This window comes from Aquila chrysaetos, chromosome 15 (assembly GCF_900496995.4).
Source record: "Aquila chrysaetos chrysaetos chromosome 15, bAquChr1.4, whole genome shotgun sequence".
Taxonomy (NCBI): Eukaryota; Metazoa; Chordata; class Aves; order Accipitriformes; family Accipitridae; genus Aquila; species Aquila chrysaetos.
Window position 1 is genome coordinate 27,438,837 of NC_044018.1, and position 20,782 is coordinate 27,459,618.

The 20,782-nt window shown below is 40.0% G+C and overlaps 1 protein-coding gene across 15 annotated transcripts in view; it reads right to left on the minus strand.

Annotated features, from left to right (window-relative positions):
• DST (dystonin) overlaps nucleotides 1-20,782 on the minus strand; it is a 314,486-nt gene that overhangs the window by 65,494 nt on the left and 228,210 nt on the right. For all 15 annotated transcript variants that reach the window (XM_041128914.1, XM_030037882.2, XM_030037880.2 and 12 more), the window contains 7 exons: nucleotides 20,487-20,722; nucleotides 18,670-18,799; nucleotides 16,897-17,096; nucleotides 14,964-15,459; nucleotides 12,515-13,989; nucleotides 2,337-2,498; nucleotides 1,034-1,204 (listed from right to left, as the gene is read on the minus strand). In XM_041128914.1, coding sequence (XP_040984848.1) covers nucleotides 1,034-1,204; nucleotides 2,337-2,498; nucleotides 12,515-13,989; nucleotides 14,964-15,459; nucleotides 16,897-17,096; nucleotides 18,670-18,799; nucleotides 20,487-20,722 — 2,870 coding nt within the window. The remainder of the gene's footprint in view (nucleotides 1-1,033; nucleotides 1,205-2,336; nucleotides 2,499-12,514; nucleotides 13,990-14,963; nucleotides 15,460-16,896; nucleotides 17,097-18,669; nucleotides 18,800-20,486; nucleotides 20,723-20,782) is intronic.

Consider the following 20,782-nt stretch of genomic DNA (forward strand, 5'->3'; position numbering starts at 1 on the left):
TCAGCAAGCCCAAACAAACGCCTTGGTTTCTATCGGGTAAAGATGTGTGGCAGGCCAAAGACTGAACATATAGAGGAAAAAGTTCTTTTTAGTACCATTGAGGGAAACAAGCTATTTAGAGTATCTGATACATTTTATAGGAACATTTTTGACAAAGGTGCATGCCCTTCTAGATTTGACAACACAAAGATAATTCTGATATATATTAGAGATAGGAAAATAGATATAAAAAACTGTTGTATAACAGGCTCATCACTTGTTTGAGATACAGTCAAGTTCACTGATCTAGTCCAGTAAATTAATTTCTCCATGAAGACCCACCTCTGTCTAAAATCCTCCCTTCCTCCATTCTCTAGCTGCCCTTGGAAACATTAACATTTCATCTCTGCAGATACCCCAACATGACAACCTGTATTGACCATAATTTTATATTAAATCTCTGGGTGGCAGTGGGCCGCACAGTCCAACTGTACGGACTGTATGTTTCATGAGATACATTATGGTCCTTTTTTCTATAACCATTATGAAAATTTGCAAAAGTTGACAACACTGACAGCGGTTCTACATTAGCACAGGCCACTTCCCAACAGCATTCCAACTAATTACCAACAACAATCAGATCACAATCAGGATCAAGAGCCAAGTATTTAAGTCCATACTCTGCAATACTGTCTTGGAATTATTACAATGAAAATTTACCAGTTTTTATTTCCTACTTTCCAAATGGCCAGACACTGGATGTTATGCTTTCTCTTTTTCCAATGGACCTTTAACAATCCTTTCCAGATAGTGTTAATAATTCTAACCAGAGCTCAGATAGCACAGCGTTACTCTGTCTTATGTCCCAGAAGAAAAGCACTTCTCCCAACCCTCGACAGATTCTTGAGTATCGAACAGATGGCTGGTTTAAACACCTCAGCACACTTCAATGTAACATAATACACTTGAACAGATTTTATGCTTTGCCAAAGACTGGGAATTTATTCTCATTCATCCAGTGGAAGGAGAGGTATTCTGAACGCATTTCACCTACTTTCTGTTCTTGTATTTGGGCCTTCACAACTTTGAATTCAGCAGATGGTGGTTTCTGATTAGCCACAAGGTCTTCTGTATCAATGAGCCAGCTAAGCAGAGATTCAAGAGCATCCTGAAATCTCCCACAGTGAAGGAGGGCCTCCTGCAATTGCGCAGCACGCTGGGCAACCTGAAAAAAGTAGAGGATCAAACTGTACTCACCTTTTCTTTTTATTTCTGTGAAATAAGTAGCCAAAATCTGTAGAACATCTGGCAATATCACTAACAAATACACTCATTTTCATAGCTATTCATAACAGCACTATGGGATAATTTAGCATTGATATGTTGGGGCTACAGACATCCAACAAAGAGGTTGACTCCCAGTAAATCAGACTGCTCTAGTAGTTCCTTACAACAGATACTCCTGTTTTATATAGCTACAGTATTATGAAGTATACTGACAGGATGCTTGTGTTTCAGATGGTCTTCATTTTCCTTATAGGAAGACCATGCCAGGAACCCAAAGTAGCCCCCTAATAAGGGGCAATAATCCCTTCAAAGGGAAAAAGAAATAGGAAAGGAGAATGCAAATAGGTGAACCACAGGTGCCTGTCGTTCTGCTGCATCACTCCTCCAGAAACACAGAGCAGAGCAAAATGAGCGCTGTTTCTACTTCTCACCCTTTCCATTTTCCAACAGCAGCTACTGCTGGAAGAGGAGTCTTCAAAAGCATAGAAAAACATCTACAGCCAGTTTTCCAAAGCAGTGGTACCTTCCAACATCTCAAGCAATACAATCCCTAAGGTGCTACAAAGGAAACGTGCCACTAGTCACACAAAACTGAGCTGTATCACTGCTCTGTGCACTGTGCAGGTACAACAGTGTACATGAATGAATACAACAAAGTGAAAAAAGTGTGAACACAGACTGAAGAAGACCTACTTGAAAGTGGCTGGCTACAAATGACATAGCTACCTTTCCCATGGATGTGTCACAACTCCAACCTCTTTGAGTGAGTTATCAAACTCACCTGCTCTGCTTAAGCAGGAAGCAACACATAGTCCTAGAGGAGTCTTTCCTAAATAAAAATCCAGGACAGACCTACAGAAATCTTGACAAAACCTTATCAATGACAGTAATACCTCTGGCTACTAGCGATATAAATCTTATCCTCAGAATTACCAACAAAGTGATTGTGTAAAGTAATATAATTCATATTCTTAGTGAATATTTAATTTCCTGTATTTTGAAAGACATCAGCAAGCAAATAATCAAAAAGCAAAACACAACCAAAGCAGAATAGTATACAAAATAATAACCTTCTTATTAAGAGTCTTCCATCGTGTGTTGACATCTTCAAGGTCATGTTCAAGGTTTTCTATGTTGGTACTTTTAGCAGCACTTTGAATAAGGCCTTGACCCAACCAATTTACCTCCTGTTGTTTTACTTGCAGGGGTTCAATTTCTTCTTTTTGAAATATCTGCAGGTGAAATCCCAGACACACATGAAACATTGTATCTTCTGACATAAATTGCATTTGTGTTTACATCACAGTATGCAACAAAAAAATTGCTGAAAAATTGGTGTCTAGAAGAAAGGAAACCATTTCTCATCAGCACCTTCCTAAAAAAATTTTAAAAAATCTAAACAGAATAGACTCAATCTAAACAGTCTAAATGCAATATACCATAGAGGGAAAATGATCTACATTTCCATGAGTAGTTTTAGACAGGAAAGAAAGGGAGAGAGAGAGAGAAGGGGGGAAAGATGGGGGGGGGTGGGGGGATGAGGGTGTGGGAAAAAAGAAAGAACTTCTACTAGAGGAAAAAATTCAAGACCAGAGAAACTTATCTCTCTGCTTAATTATCGATCTACAAAAACTTCCAAAAAAACAGCCAGAAGGATTGTTAGGTTGTCCTCAAATAAACAAACACACCCACCAAGAGAGACAACTGGGCATTTTTTTCCAAATTAGGACAAAAGCAAAAGTTTTAAGTTAAAGAAGCAGTGAAGGAAAAGATATTTTAAGGTAGTTTTTAGGAGAACAGAATGGTAACAAGTGAGGAGAAGGCACTACAGATGCTGCTGAAACAGTATCCCAGTGGATGCCCAGGAGAATGGGTTTTCATTCAGGGGAATATTCTTGCAAATTGCCAGGGCTTTGACAGTACCCAAACAGCAGTTTGAGCAGTTTTCTGTTTGCTTTATTTTACTCTTTCAGGTATTTAAACTTTTTGAGAGCCAGATTATTACCACTAGCAACAGCAATGTAATCTCCATTTGTATTCAGCTCCATTAGGCTGCACTGACACCAGTGCCAATGAGATCAGAAAATGGCCTGAAGACCCTGAATTAATTACACAGGCCAGTGAAAAATAACCAATGAATAAACAATGCTAAAGAATGCTCAACTTTTGACCCTAAATCCTTCTATTTCTATAGCAGCATTCAGTAACAGTTTTGGTGTACACTTAGTGCATTCAAAGCAACCTTTCTCAGTGTGCTGAAAAGCAGGGATCACTTTGAACACACCAGTGACTCTCCCCTTTTGCACCAAACAGAGTCTGGCAAGTGATTGCTTTTAAAGCAGCAGACCTCAAGTGGCTGAGCACGCTTCCACCAGCTTGACAAGTCAATCTAGAAGCTAGAGCAACTACACAAAACATGAGGGGTAAAATAAATTAAGCACCCCTAAGAATTTTGTTACTGCAGACAGAAAAACCTGAATACTGTAAGACTGTGGTTACATGAAAACTGAGAGTGTGCAACCAGCTCGCTGCTCCCAGAAAAAGGAAAACGCTTATGTTTTTCTTGACTGTAGGGTAGTGAGGAGGCAGAATAATATTTCCACACATAATCAGTAACAAATTCTTCTTTTATGTGCCATAAAGCCTCATCTTTTGAGAACAATATCCTACCACAGAGGACTGATGTCCATAATCTGCCCTTTAAAAACGCACACATTCTTTGCGGAGAGAAGCTTAAAATAAATTACAATTATTGCAGAGGCCAAAGTTTACCAGAACAACTTAGCAACAAAGCTTGAAGTATCTCAGATTTCAACCAGAGTGGGAAGAAAAAAATTACAGACCCGACAAACACCCTTTCCTTATTACAAAGCTTCACTTCTTACTCTCTTACCTCATCCACCACTTGCAAAGCGCTGCAAGATCCTGCACTTGTAAAATACTACCGTAATGTCAGATCTGCTTTCTGGCACGCAAAGGCAAAAGGCAGCTTTCAGTGGAGGCGGCAAGCCTTTAATCTGCCTGCTTTGGAAACCACAACGATCTGATACTGTTGCTTATACCTTGATGAGTAAGGCTGCTCAGGCTGAACACGTGCTGTAGCTGCCCTTGAATGGCATTGCCTGTAACCACACTCTGTACAAACACTGAGCACCAACACTGGTGCAGGAGGAGGCGCTCCGCATCGGGTGTAACAGGCACCAGCTGGGGAATAAATAACCCTGCCCCACACAGCTGGAAGTAATCATCCCTCAGAATTTGCCTCCAATTCATTTTTTATACTGACCATCTCACTTATTTTGGACACCCCACATGTGCTATGCAAATGATACTGATTACCACATCTGCCGAATTAATAAAAAATTTACTTTTTTGCAACAACAACAAAACTTAAAGAAGGCTTTAAGCAAATATCTTTAAGGCTGCATTACAACTATTGCACAAATCTACGTGGGTTGTTTTTTTTTTTTTTTAAATTACCTTGTTAGACAGTAGGCCATTGCAGACCCTATCCAAGGTTTCTTGGATTCCAGTAGTCCAGATATTGCCTTTACTTCTCCCTGGGAAAGCTTTTGGACAGTTTACAGTACTATCTAATTCAAGCTGTTGAACAGAAAATGCCATTTCATTCGAGCCTGTACGTGCTATACTGGATTCCCCTGTTTCAGCTAAAATCTCATATTTTGCTGCATCCAAGTCACTAGTATTTACAGCAACATTTGTGTAATAAACATCTACATGAGGAGGTTCATCATCCACATAATCCTCCTCTACTGTTGTGACTCGTGTTTTAATTTTTTCATGAACTTCATATGCATTTTCCACTTCATTTTTGTCGAGGGAAATACTTCTTCCATCACCTTGAAGAGGATCTTCATGCGACAGAGTTTTCTCTTTGAAACCCTGTAAGTGAGAGTATTTCCCCCCAGTCTCTTCCTGATCAGTCTCACATGCCTGTGCATTGCTTTGTTTCACTTCTCCAGAGGGTAAAATGTCATGCAAAGCCAATCGGCAGCTTTCTCTGACAGGCACACTACTGCTTGCAAGCAGTGGGGTTTGCTGCTCTCTGCAAATTGCTGGGAAATATGGTCTGAACTGACCTACTACATGGATATCTTCCGCAGAAGATAAACTTTGTATTTGAGTTTGCTCCCCTGCTAACAGTGTATCTTGTTTTTCTTCCCTTTCTGTTGGAGGGCTGCATAAACCAGAATCATCCTCTTCTGAGGTAAGAGAATTTGTACCCCATTTGCATTTGCCCAATCTAGCTGCATCTGAGATATCAGCAGTTTCGTTAAAGGAGCTTTCACTTTTATTTGTGTAATCTGAAAAGTTGGGTGGAACAAACATTCTCCATGATCGCCTATGCTCCTTCTTTTCTGCGTGAGACTTCGGTTTGGGTAATCCAGCTGTCCGAATTATATCACTGTTCAGTTTGAGAGCATCAAAGATCATTTTTTCATCTAACTTGTTAGCTTCGCGGCTTCGGAGCTCAAAAACACTGGAAGAAGTAAGGGCACCATTGGAGCACAAAGTGCTGATGTCCAGTGTTCTGTGACTGTAGGGTAAGGTCCGGTCCGTGAAATGCCTTGAGGAGAGGCTGCCCTTGGAGCCCGAATCAATCTGTTCATTCAGCCGCACAGTATCATAGATGGACCTCTGGGGAACGTAACAGTCCTCAATATTTAGATCTTCATCTTCTTCCCCTTTGCCAACACACGGAGGATTCTGACGTAGACAGTCTGGCCTGCTAAGAGGCTTCCCCATCCTGAAAGTATTTGCACAAGTATACCGCTATATCTCCTTTTTCATGGATACAGGGGAACCATTTCAAAAACACTAACACTCTGAAGAATTATAGTAAACTTGCCCTTAGCATCAGATGCATAGATACAAAATACATATCATAACTTATGAGGTGGCTGAGGTCATTCATAATCAGTGCATCAGTTTAAATGCAACTTTACCTGGATGTGAGGTGTCTCCTCCCTGCCCCCCCCCCCCCCCCCGCAAATACAAAGTGCTTCAGTAAGAAAGTAACAGAAATCTTCCAATGTCACAGAAAAACAAAGCATAGCAAAACCCAGCAGTGGCTCAAATATTTCAAACACTCCATGGAAGGCTTCATTTATTTTTCCAGGTCAGAATCTGTATCTGAAATCTCCCGAATAAGCCTTCCAAATGAACAAGCGTTACAGAAGGCAGCACATTATCTTCTGTAGGTGACGGCTTAACTGCAATCCATTTAAGTGGTTTGCAGAGTCCCATCTCCTTTATAAATAAAACATGGTGTGGCAGCTTAAAAACACAGAATCCACAATGGCTGTGTACGGTCCAGACCAAGGCACGGAGAAAATCTTGAGGGGAGGGGGGGGGGTTTAAATCCAGAACAGTAAGAATAATAAACCAGCCCTTTACTTTTTTGGCATTAGCTATAAATAACCTTGATCCGAAAGGCAGCTTATCCTCCTCTTGTATCAGGCTCTTCCGTGGTGCCTCCACAAGTCCCACAGGAAAACATCACTTTCTAGCAGCCAAGCCAACATGTCCTTCGAGCAGCCGGTCGAAAAACAAACGTTCTAGACCGATACTCCCAATACCATCCTGGAGAGCTGTTTAAGGCAAGTGTGGCATGTCGCCCCGAAGGCACGGCAGGTTTATATTCGGCAGGTTCCGACTACAAGCTGCAGCTAGCGTGCTGTCCTCGCTTTCCTCCTCATTTCTGAAGCGCAGCTGCGAGGGAGACGAGGGAGGGAAACCCCCCTCAGCAAGCGCCCGCCCGGCGAAGCAGTCCAGCTCTCCGGCTCGCCCCGCTCTCCCGCGGGCCGGCGGCGCCCTCCCAGCGCCGAGCTGCAAGAAACGCCCCGTTTCGCTCTGCAGGCAGCATCTGCTACCGGCCCACCCGCTCCCGGAGCGCCGCTCTGGGGGCTCCCCCCCGCCCCGCCGCCTCCTTATCTCCTCAGTCGCCCGCGCCTTCACTTCTCGCTCATCGTTCTGCCATGCGCCGCAGGCAGGCGGCGGGCTGGGCAGCGGCGGCGGGGGGCAGGCGGCGGGAGGCCTCGCCGCCCGCCTGGCGGTGACATCACGGCCGCCTCAGCCCGCTCGTTAGCGCTGGAGGAGCCAGCTGAGGCAGGAGCGCGGCGGCAGGCTGCTCGCTCAGCCGGGACTGCCCCCACACAGAAGGCAGGCAGGGCGCGGCTCGGTAAGGTGAGCCGACACCGCTCCAGCCGGCTCGCCTTCCTGAGAGAAATTCTGGTAACGCAGGCACTGCTTTTAACCACTGTCCGCACCCGAGCACCCCGTCTGATAAAGGCGTCATTTAAATGGACACTTCCACAAGAAAGTTAAATTGAAAGTTTACCTGTGTATTATTTAGAAAAAAGCCGCCAAACTCGTCTTAAGTGATTAGGTCTTGGAATAGTTACATCTTACTCCATTTGACACGCAAGGCGACCTGCCGCCCAGTTTTGATTCTCTTCAGTCTGGTTCCTGGCTCTGAGGCAACAGCTTAGGGTAGCGTTGTCTGCCAGGGCAACGGCTGCCCAAGGAACGTGGCAGCGCCAAGCCACCTCGCTCTCACCGAAAGAAACATTAAAATGTTGGAAAAAAGTATCTATATTTGGAAGACATTTTTAATGGGACTTAGAGTGGCACAAGAACAGCCTAACAGGACAAAGAGTCAGGTTTTGGACATTTACGTCTTTTAAATATTGTTCAACTCTTCACACCTACACTTCTAGCTCATAATCGTGTAGTTGACGGGCTGGGAGACTCACAGGTCTCGCCAACAGTGCAGGAGAAGCTGTCATGACCAAGCTGCTTTGCTCCAGTAGAAACCATACCCGTAATGACCAGAGACCCGCGCTGCTTGTCTGACAGCAGCCATCAGTTATAGTGACAATTCAGACCTCAGTTTAAGGACAGCATATGGCACTTAGTGCTAAAACTTAACATAGGGCATTAACTACAGTCAGCTTGAGCTTTTTGCAGCGAGCAAGAAATATGCAAGAAACACATGTATAGCAAGCAAGAAATTCTGTACGCAAGAAATAGAAACACACTAAACACTTCTTGTTTATTGATTTACTTCATATACAGCCAGCTACGTATCAAAATACTACAGTCATGCGACACAAATTCTACCTTCCTCCTCTCTGGTGAGCAGACATAACATTAAAATTATGCCAAGAAGATACTCACCTCTGGATTCTCTAGTTGAGAGTATAGACTATAATGGTAAAGATGAGCGAAGCATTTCTTGAGGTCCTGTCATCCGTGGTTATTCTCACCCAAAACACTCACAAACGGATCCTTACTGAATTCAAAGAATGCCGCATCATTTTATAGGGGAAGTATATAACTGAAATTGGTCTGTGTTTGTTCAACAGCAAAATGATTTCATTAACATTTTTAAAGTATTTTACCATTTTTCACCATATCTACTGAAGACTTTCATATGACACATCAGTCACTTTCAAATGCAATACTTAAAAAAAAGTTTAAACAGTTGCTTATTTTACCTTTGCTTTTCAACACAGACCCTAACTGTTGTAAATCCCAAGGAAGGTTAGTATCTTATTCCAGGGTTTGTAAACCAGTGCATGGGAAATGTAACACTTTCAGTTTCTTATCGAGCATAAAGAGAAACCTCTGATTATTCTTTCAACATTATCTGCCTTCAAAATGAAAATCAGAGGACAGACACCCTCTACACAACTAACAAAAGACGTGTAGATGTGGCACTTAAGGTACAGGTTTAGTGGTGCACTTGGCAGTGCTAGGTTAATGGTTGGACTTGATGGTCTTTTCCAACCTAAACGATTCTATGATTCTATAACATAAGCTAATTAAAATCTTAGTTCAAGCTCATTGGCAGGAATACTTAGGCTAGCTAAAAATTCCCATAAAATCCAATTAGAAGGCAACCTCTAACGACGACATCTACTTTTGTTCCAAAAATAAAAGCAAAAATCAAATGAACTATATACTGATGAAAGCTGTAACAGTGCCATGTCATTTTTACTAAGAAGAATGCCTTTTAATGGCAGTACAAAGAATTGTGCAAAGGTTTCAAGAAGTAAAATAATCCAACTTCTGCTTTTTTCTTTCTCTATTTCAGAGAGAAACTAGCTGCAAATACTCCTACTACCGCAAACATCCTAGCACTGGGTGGCTACCCAAACTCAGGGTGTTCGGTTCAGCCCATCTGCACAATTCTTTTGTGTCTTGCTTTTGAAGAATGGTGGCAGACTCGGTGTACCTCAACAGACCTAATTTACTGAAATTTCCTTTTAGTACGAATCTGCATTGCGTACAGACTTTGGGGAGAAAAGAACTCTAACAAAGCTGAGTTAATTAGTAATTAATTTTGTGTGTTTTATATTAATTGAGGCAAATCTTCATTTGATTATACTCTTCCTGGAGCACTTTGTGAAGTAAGAGTCATGGTTCTACTTTCAACTGAACTCCACTGGAGATTTTCATTTACAGAAAGCGAATTTTCTATCTGCATTGTAAATAAATATAGTTTAACACTGAAAATAAGTACTGTCAATTTAACACTATATACTGACTGGAATAAGTAGATTACAAAGCTGGAATATAAATAAAACAAGTTTGTATATGTATATATATATAAAAATAAAACTCAAAGCCTGTTTTTTTTTTTTTTTTTTAAATAACTATGCATTTTAATGTCATGTCAAGAAGATGCACAAAGCTCTAACTCGTTGTACATAACAATTGGTCAAACCACAAGAACCACCTCTGGTCCATTACACGAGATCCTTCCCTGAAGAGAGTGAAGATTTCACGTGAATAAATCTATCCACCAAAGAACAACTCTTTTGCTTTACTCTTGAGGAATAGAATTTGATTGTACTTGACCACAGAATACTTAAGCCATAAGGAGCTAGACTGTGGTTTTGTGGCCACAGCCACATTTTCAGGTTGTGTGTGTTTGTGTACGTGCAAATACACTGAGAGTAGAGAAAGATTTGTGGAAGCCAGTCTCCCTACAGTTTGCTGCCTCAGGTAAAATTGCTCTCTGGAATGGTAAAGAGTATGAACAGGTACATTACCTACTGCAATTTTGCTGTGCCTCAGTAGCACTCACACTGAATATTAGGAGAGTAATTGTTGATCCTGACCCTCCTGCTACCAGCATCCCTTTGCTACCTACCACCCTCACCTTGTAAAATTTCACATTCTGGTCTTCCTATTTTCTTTCTTGCAAAGGCTCCCCACTCTGCTTCTTTATTCCTGCATTTGCTTTTCACTTGTCTAAACAACTGCACTTTTTCATCATTTTTCACCTCCTGTTTAATGGCATTGTGTTTTCACTCGTAAGCAAAAGCATGGCCTAAAATAGTTGCTTTGAGCAAAACACATTTCTAAGCTTATAAATATCTAATATAAACACAATTCTGGAGTAGACTTCTGGATATAATAAACATGCTACTATCACTATTCTCCTTTATGCCTCTCCAGGTTTTTTGGTCTTTTTACCATACAAGCTCTTTGGTTGCAGGGACATTATTTCCCCACAGGTCTACACAGACCAGAGGAGGCTCTCACTCCTGAATTGTACGATTGCTGTGTCTTGTCCACTGCCCTGATGAAGTACAACACTGAGCCAACACACAGGGAATTGTTTTCTTCTACTGTCTGCTCATCAGGCTGCTTCCCCCTAAAAACACTGTTCTTTGTAGCCAAAAAAAAAAAAAAAAAAAAATATATATATAAAAAGATATATATAGTAACAAAGACCTGAACCTGCACCTAATGTTTGAAAATGCAAGAAATGTGGTAAAGTCAGAGATGACAAATTGGCTACAACTGAAATCCTGTACAGTCAGCGTAAGCAAGAGCAATCACAGCAGGAGCTTTTCCTATTTTCTGATATCCAAAGTGTTTTACTAGCCATATACAAAGAAAAGCTATTTGTTTCTCTTTAAATTGAGATTGACTTGTTAGGACAGACTGGCATACAATTTTAATCCTCCCAGTCTAATGGAATCTCCTCATAATGTAACTGTTCAAGATTTTTGTCTCTACTTATGCCTTCTGAAAGACAATCAAAACTCACAGTAACATGCATCCAAAATTCCCAGATTAAAGTTTTCAGTTTTAGTTTTCCTTTCTAATACTGTTTAGTTCAAACAAGCAAAATGCACCCTCTGTTGGGCCAAGCATGTAATGACTTCTTTCCAAGGTCATCTTTTTAACAGCATGGTTTATCAAATCCTGTTACGAAGGTTTGTTTTTGTGATTAACTGCAACTAACGTACAAGTCATACAAACATTTGAATCAATATTAGACTGAAATGAAACCAAAGCAGCACAGAATATCCAGTGCTACTATATAGCCATTAGGAGATTTATGATGTCTTTTGAACACTGCTTACATCTGTAGGATTTATAAATCTTTCCAGCGAGCACTGGAAATTCATTTATTGTAACCTAAACCAAGCCAGTATCTGTACTTCATTTCAGCACCAAAGCACAATTAACACCCACTATCACTGCAATATATTTTTTTTGAGCTGGACAAGGATTGCTAACTGGCATATTTAAAGCTACCCACAGAAGCTCCAAAGGGCATTTTGGATAAGGATGGTACAGTAAACTCCCAATATAAAAGGGGTCTTACTTTACTTGATTTCTTCTTACTAGGATGTTTCTAGGTAAGGGTGGGATTCAGTGAGGTAAACCTGGCCAGCGTATCAGAACAGAAAACAACAAAACATAAGGTCTTAAACCTACATACGCTGAAGCCTATACCCATGTGAAAACACCTGAACGACTCAGATGAGCAAAGTGAATTATGAGCTGGTATGTGAACACTGGAGTCTAAAACTCACACCACAGTGAAGAAGAAAGTTTGTGCAATACATAGGCATCAGAATAGATACAAAACGCAGTTGTCAAAAACAGAAAACGTACACGGATCGCATAAGGAAACAAGATAGTGAAGAGAGGTGAAGAGGGAACTGGGGTGCAGGTACTGTGAGCTGGCATGCAAAGTTACCAATGTCTGCCAAGCCATAGCAAAGGAAAGCTTCTCTGGAGCATGAGAAGATACCCCATTTAAAACAGATGAAGAGCATACAGATAGAACTGACTGCCGTGAAACAAGACTCCTCCAAGGTCTGCACTTAACCAATCCCTGTCACGATATTTAATAAAATTGCATTGTGGTAAAATAGTAATAAGAAACTTTATAGTAATAAGAAAGAAATCTTCCTACCTTGAACGTATTCAGCTGCTGATTAATAGTCTCTGTTTCCATTCCAACAGGACCTTGTGACTCTTCATGTTCTTCGGCTCTCCCAAGCAGACTGGAAAATTCTTTTAGCTTACTGTAAAAGTCCTCAACACGGCTAAAAGTACCCTCCACTTGATCTTCTCTGGCTTTTGCTCTGTCTAGTAGCTTGTTGCACTGTTTATTTAAAGCTTCCAAGTCTCTTTTTATACCAACAAGATCAGGAGAAGCTTCAACTTCTGTGTCTAGCATAATTTTACAGTTTTTATTAGCATTTTCATTATTCATGATAAGATCCTCCAGCTTTTTCAGGAAACCTTTTATGTCCTCTCTCTGTGATTGCAGTACCTTGAGATCTCTCCCCACTGGAGCCATGCTATCAAGTTCATCGTCAAACTCTGCAAACTGAGAGAACATCTCTCGGATGCTGTTTTGGAAATGGCCGATTCCCTGAAGTTTTGTCTCTAAGAATGAGCACCTATCTTCAACCTGCTGGTTCACTGCAGTGTATTCTCGCTCCAAAGATTCAGCTTGGAGCAAAAGTTCAGAAACACCTGCTGAATCAGAAGCTTCTACCACCAGGTCTTGGGCAAGCTTTTTCGCTAAATCAACATGAGGCCTTAAAGCCTGCAAGGCTTTCTGCTGGGCCTGCATCATCGTCAGGTGTTTGTTACTGAATGACTGAGGTCCAAGTGAGTCATGAGCTTCCAGATGCTCTTTGGCACTTTTAAGCTGTCTTTCGGTTTCCCTGGATGATTCCTGAAACTGTTTCAGCCTTTGTGCCATATTCTCTAAACACTCTCTCTTCTTATGTAATTGTTCTGTGACCACATACACTTTCTGATTCAGCACCTTAGTTTCTTCTTGAACAATTTCTTTATCTGTTTGACTTGCACTGAGCAAACTCTCAGCAGTATTATTTAACAGCTCCACCATACCATGGTGTTTATCCAGGTCTTTCTGCCAGGCCCTCACCTGAACAATAGAATTCTCTATTTCAACGGGGTTTATGCCAACTTTTAATTCACACAGGTTGCTTTGGCACTTCTCTATCCATGGCTGCAGATTTTCTACATGCTGCTTGTATTTGAGGGCTTTCTCCAGACAATCTGTTAATTTATCTTGCCTTTCTTTTACCTGCTTATTCATTTCATCCCAGTTACTTCTGAGTGTGGCAATTTGGGATTGTAATGCTGCTTTGTCAGCTCCTTGAGTCTTCTGTAAGATACTTTCTCCTTCTGCAACAATTCTTTCATATGAACAAATCTGATCAGTCATGGTCTTCTTAAAATCTTTCTGTTCTTCAATTAGTGACTGCAAGGCATCAAGTTTGGCTGATACAGGACGAGCCTGGTTCAGCTCTTCTTTCTTTTTGCCTAGCCAGGCTTGAAAGTCCTTAGACATTTGCTGGAACTGATGAGAAGTGGCATATGCTGACTGAAGCTGCTGAACATGGTTATCTACAAAAGAGAAGACAGCACAGAGGTTCATTATCAGAACCTGCTAGTATTCAGTGAAAAAATAATAATTAATATTGATTCTATTATGAATGATCATTAATGTAAGGAAAGCTGGTCCTTAGTATGTTGTGTTCGACTGGAAGACAACCAAATCAACCAAGTTTCTTGCAAGGGACAGACTTGTGCCTGTACTACAGCAGAGCAGTGAAGGCATTTGGACATGAATCAAATGAGGTGAGCTTAGCCAATCTGTGTCTACACGAATCCCATTCAGGCAGATTTCAGGGGTAAAAAAACACAGTCATGTTTCATGGTGTCATGAAGTATAAGCACAGGGAATATTAAGTCATCTAGCCTAATAGTGTCTAACTCATGGCCTGCAGTCAATATGTGTTCTTAGGGAGATCTTTTGAAGTTCCTCATGACCCAAAGAAATTAAAAAGTTAAAACTGAGGCTGTTAGGGAGAACAAAGTATGATACTGCTTGCAGTGTATTACTTGCTCAGTTCTGTTGTTCACAGGGTAAGGGAAGGCTGCAGACTATCAGCCCCCTTCTGTCACAGGCAGTTTTATGCAATTTCCACTGTGTCTCACCAAGCCATTAGCTGGTGCTTGCCTAAAAATTACAATTTTGGTTTACACTCTGCACCTATGCAGTTAGGTAGCTCAATGAACAGCATCCTCTTTTGGTATTCTAATTCAGTGAAGATGCACCTGAAGGAAAAGATGAGAAAAGCAGCCCTGCTACAGTGCTTCAAATTCTCTCCTAAACTACTCACTAGAGATCCCAAATATTGTTTTTACCTTTTCAAGGTATGGGCACTCTCCTAAATTCTAATGTACAACTGCCTGGGGGTTGGACTGGATAGAGAACTGGCATTAGACTCAGCTCATTCAACATCTCAATAAAGACAAAAGAGACTATGATGCTTAACTATGCCTTAGTTACTATTTTTCTTTAAATAAATACTAACCTGATTTTTGCTCAATATCCTTAAATAATTTTAAGATGCCATCTAATTGTCTCGTAAGTTCTGCTTTCAAATACTCTTCTCCAACCAGTACTGACAGCTCTTCACAAAGAGCTTGAGCTGCATTTATATTCTTCGTTTCCTGTTCTATTTCCTCATTCATTTCTCTAGCAATTTCCAGTTGTTGTTTCACAGCATCAGGTTGTGTACTCACAGCCTGGCTGCTGCTTAGTTTGCTATCCCATGCACTTAGTTTATCAGATAGACTTCTGAGTAGACTTTGATACTCTGTGCTTTTCACAATGGCTTGGTCAATTCGGTCACATCTGTTCCTCAGCTGGCCAGTTAGACTGTCCCATTTTTGTGCCACAGCTGCCAGTTGCTCTTTTACAATTTCATGGGACGGTGGGTGTTCACCAGGTCTCATCAGAATCCCTTCACCAGCCATAGTTAACTGCTCGTATTGTGGCTTTCTGGTGTCAAACTCTTTGAGCAGAATCTGGGAACAAAGGAAATTTTAAAAAGCATTTACCTCATGAAAAAAAGAAGCAAAGTGCTTCTGACAAAAGTAATGTAGAATTTGTTGTAGCTAAGTTCTCTTATTGAGTAATCAATCTCCAAGTTTAAAAGCCAGTGAAATAGTTGCATCTTCTACACATAAACTGTGTTGTTTCCAAGCATTTACATCAAAGAACCAGAAAAAATGAGGTTCATTTACACATCATCTAATGGAAATTCAATCAGCAGATACAAGTAAACAATGAAATCTGTTAATACTACAGTAATAAAGTAACAGTACCAAGTAAAATAATCGCTGTTTAGTTTCAAGCAGTGTCTTCTTTCCTAGACAGTTTCCATATTTGTCTTAAGATAGAACTTCAAAGGTGTATTCTCACATAATATTGCAATGTATTATTATAGCACAGAGAATATTTGGATAATTCACAAAATGACTGAATGTGTACTGTAAGACCTTTATAGTTTATATCACTGGTTCCCAATATTATTATTTTTTTTTTTTTTGACAGTAAGTCACAGCGCTTGCACAAGAAGGGACAGATATCATGGTTTTACTTTACAGAACATTCCAAACCCTTTCTTTTTAAGTCAATTGGGTTTAACTTTTAAGGACTGTTATGTGATACATGATAGTCTTATGCCAGCCATCTAGATTTTTGAAGCACTTACAAAACAATATTAAGTCATTTTCACATAGTATTAGAACATAGCTCATGTTTTAAACACTTAGTTTTAATGAATATTGATATGCCAGCTTTAATAATATTTTTGCAAAATAAAAAAATTATTTCTCATCACAGTTTAAAATAACTGGCAGCAATAGAAAATGTTTGAAATTAAAATTTCTCATTTCTGCAACCTTGATTTAACTTTTTTTTCTTTTGCCTGAAGTTTGCACTATTTCTGTAGGTAAACTACTCCACTTTTTCACTATTTCTTCTGTCTTTCACACTCTTGGCCCCGTATCTATTCACAGTAAAGCATTTCACTTGCCTTCATATTTTTATTAGCTACTGGCAGAGTCAAGTGAATAAAATCTCAAAAAGCTAGTTCTACAGCATAGACTGTATATGAGGACTGACCATAAAATGTTACATATACACTCAAATTAGTAAAACTTTAAAGGAACATTTTCATTTGACTACAGAGATACCCATGGTCAAACAAAAGAATGTATCAGAGGATCAGTATCTCCTCAACATTTTTTTTCCTTTAGCTGTTCTGATCTCTTTTCAGTCTTGTAATTTCTTCTTGTAATTATGTAGTCAAGTATGACTTAAGCTGATCCTTGCTGATAAACAAATGTAAATGGCTCATACTAACTGTGCTGTACTCTATCTAGATGCAAAATACTACTTTGCTAATAGCAAAAAAGCAGAGGAAACTTAAATCGGTAACGCATGTTGGCACTACTCACCTGAACCTGTTGCTTTTGTGTATTCAGCATATTAGGATCAATTGATAGTGGTCCCAGCACGCTGACCATTAGCTCCTTTTCTACAAGCCAGTGCTTTAGCTGAGCTTCTGCTGTCTGGAACTGGGTCAGGTAATTTGAGGACTCCTCCAGTTTTTGTTGTCTCTCAGATGTAACTCGATTGAGCTCTTTCCATTTGGAATCTAACAATGATAATGTTAACATATTGCATGCACGTTCTAGCAGATTGGCTGTCAGACAGCAGGCTATATATGAATCATAAACAGACCTCTCTCATAAGGCTTCTTGCTGATTAACTCCAGATGCCTTATTGCAGTGACTCGGCAAATACATCTTTTAAAGTCAGATCCATTTACACTTGGATGAAGGTCTGCAGTTTAGCACAGCCATGTGCGGAATTTTTAGAGCAATGAATATACAACACGTAATAAAATTGAATTAGAATATTACTAAATGAAATACCACCAAGTTCAGGCTTCAGCCTCAAATGATGTAAAAGCCAAAGGGCTTTACTCAGTTATAACTTAGGTGCCTGATTTAGATAGACAAATCTTCCTGCTTATTCACTATAAAGAAACAGATACCTTTCCAAGGCTGAGGAGAAGCCCTAATTTAGGCTAATCTGAACAGCCCTCTGAAGGAGCACACCTCTTTCAAATGTCTGTATTAAGAGCCTGTGGAGATTAACTGCCTCATTTAGACATCTAAAGCAGGTACCTAATGACAGGCAACGAGAATACTTCTGCACAGGTATTTCAAAAGTGCTGCGTGAGCTTAGGTTCACACGTAGGCCAATCTGTGGTCTCTTCCACTTGTAGCATGTGGCTTCCAATGCAGCCATGGAGTCTTACGATCTTGTAACTTCCCCCTTCCCTCTGTGATACTGTCAGTGCTTGCTCAGTCAGCTCTGATATTTTGCTAACTCTCCTTGTCCCTGAATTTAATCCATGTTTTCTCAGTTTCTTTTGCCACTTCACTGTCTTTGAACTCTGCTCATTCTGTATTGATTCCCTTTCAACACTACTCAAGTTCTCTCAGAGACCTTACCTGCTACTTAAACTTTTCAGTTTCACTTACAAACAGGACAGATCAGAAAAATTCTCATCTTTAAAACTACTGTTGGTGTAGCTATAGAAATTCCTAGCAGTAGGAAGCAAGATTGACCTATGATTTATTTAAAATATGACAAACCTAAGAAGAACTTTCAAAAGCTCATGACAATTATGCACTACAGTATCTCAAATCTCTTGTCCACATATGGTAATTTCCAAATTTTTTTTGACAAAATTTATGGAGTCAGTTTTAGAAAATGGCAAAAAGCCATCAGAACCACAAAATGACAAAAGCCACTAATGCATGGGAAAAAACATGCAGAAGAGCATTACCAACAACTCAAACTGTTCTTTACACGAAATTAGAATTAATTTAATTTATTTTGTAAGAAGAACAACATATTTATCTGGAGCAGTAACTGACCAGTCAGGTTTTAGCTGCACACTGTGAAAAAGATAAAGCCCTCTGAAACAGGGAGTCAAGCTATAGCCTCTCTCAATTGCACTGATATAAATTCAAAGCCCATGGACATCAGTGGAATTGCTCTAGACCTACACTCTTGTAAAGGGAGTTATTTCCACAGAATTTAAGGGGTAAGAGGGAACAAGATATTAAAAATACCAGTGATTGCTAACATTAAAAGCCTCATAATAAAACAACTTCCAAATCAGTCTGAGCTGTAATACAGCTTTACTGAAGTACCTATTTTATCCAACATTTGTCTCCACTTGGGTGCCTCAGGAGAGTCGGGGTTCTTCTCCAATAGCTCTGTCACTTTGTCCTTTAGTTCCTGCACTTTATTTGCACTTTGCTTTAATTCAGTTTCAAAAAGCTGCAAATTCAAGTGATAAAAAAAAATAAATAAGAGACTAAAGAAGAACAGTAAAGTGTAAAGTTTGAAGTCCATACTACTGAGATGCCAAGCATGAAGATAAACAATAAATATCTAACACTTACGTACTATTTTTCTGCTATGAATCTCAAAACACTTTGTAATGGCATATGTTGCTGGTCAATTTTTTTTTTTTAAGAGATAACCTGACAGATTTAATCTATATTAATAATAACCATTATTGTTTAATTTGAACAGTGACAGAACTACAAGAATTCAGATAAATAAGATCCACTAGGTCCCATCATATTCACATACTCTTGGAATCTGTTCTTGTATAGAAGGCAAACTGACTAACACACAGTACAGTTCACAGCAGAAATAACCCAGCTAGCACCAACAGAGAGGAGTGTGGTGTGGCCTCATTTACCTCAATGGAAGTCCTGCTATCACAGACAGACTGCTTCTTCTAGATCATCTGGAGCTATAGTTTAAAGAGCACCACAGCTTAAAGTGTAGATGTAGCAGGAGACTGACATGTCCCAGCAATTCCTAATTCATGCTGTTCTTATAGACAGAAGTGAACAGTCCTTATATGCCTGGCAAAGGGCTCTTACATGAATATTCTAAGTAACAAAGCTTGCCCCGTGGAGCTGCATGTTAAATACCCCAAACCCACTAACATAAAACACTGAATAAACTATGCTTGATTTAGAACTTTTAGTAAAAGGTCCAACTGCATCAGAAGGATGACTCTTGCCTGAGCACTCGGCTCAGTTTTCCAACTATCTGTGCATACTCTTTTATTACTACACCGGGGGTAAGATGGTCATGTTAGCTTTGCACATTCTCTGTTAAAAAATAAGGAGCTAGTTTTCTTCCACATTGAGTCTGAATTTTAGGACTGAATGTTATCCAAGTCTGAGGTAAGTTAGTAGCTGTTTAGATTAAGTTTTAAGGGTGACCCGCCAAATATAAAAGAAGAACCTCAGTTGAATCAAATTCTGTCCTTGTTTATCCACAATCACAGGCAAGGAAAGACTTTCCCCTATGCATTACATTTCCCTTTATAGATGAACCTTTATATGTGTAAATACTGTCCTTCATTGCTAGAGAAGCATACGTCTCCAATGCTTAAACACGACAGAAACTTACTGCTGATTCAGTGGTTTTCTCAAATCAATTAAAAAGCGGGGAGGAGACTGTTGTGCAGCTATATAACTTAACAAGCATGACATGGCTGCTGAACAGAAACACTGCCTTGGAACAGACATAAGCCGCTGCAGCTGTAGAGACCGGGGGGGTCTGTGGAGTATCAGTGAACCAGCAGCTGCAGAAACAGCTTTTGGATAGATACAGCCCTTTAGACCTTACAAGCAATCCAGTATATATCTCTAAACCACTAAGGAGATCAAAAAAGTTTATTGCATAATCAGTATAGCCTCACCTATTTAAACTGGCCACCAAAATTTTTATTTTCTGACCTGCACAACTCCTTCTCTCTGACACAGTGCTCCTTTTACTCCACTGACATAGTTTGCCAGATTTGCTCTAAGCCTGACTAGCATGCATACTAAGATCATTTAAATACTCTCTGCAACATTAAGCTAGGCTGAGATATCGGTTGTTCAAATAGAATTTACCCAATAATTGCAAGTAAGAGTATTTTTTTGAAGGCACAAAGTACCTTATGTTGCTCAACTTGGGCTTTAACCGCTTCACTATCAGTTGGAGCAGCTTCCCAGTCTGATGCAGTTTTGTCCATTTTTTGCAGCCACTGCATCATTGAGGTTGATTCTTCCTGAATATTCTGCATTTTTGAAAGCACACTTTCTAGTTCTGAAATCTTCTCCTTCAATAAAACTCCCAAATCTTCATAACTGTGATTTACATCAGACATGGCTTGTTGAACAGTTGTCAGTTCTGTAAAAGGAGAGATGCACAGAGACTATGTTAGAGGTTGCAAGCCCTTCAAACAATAGA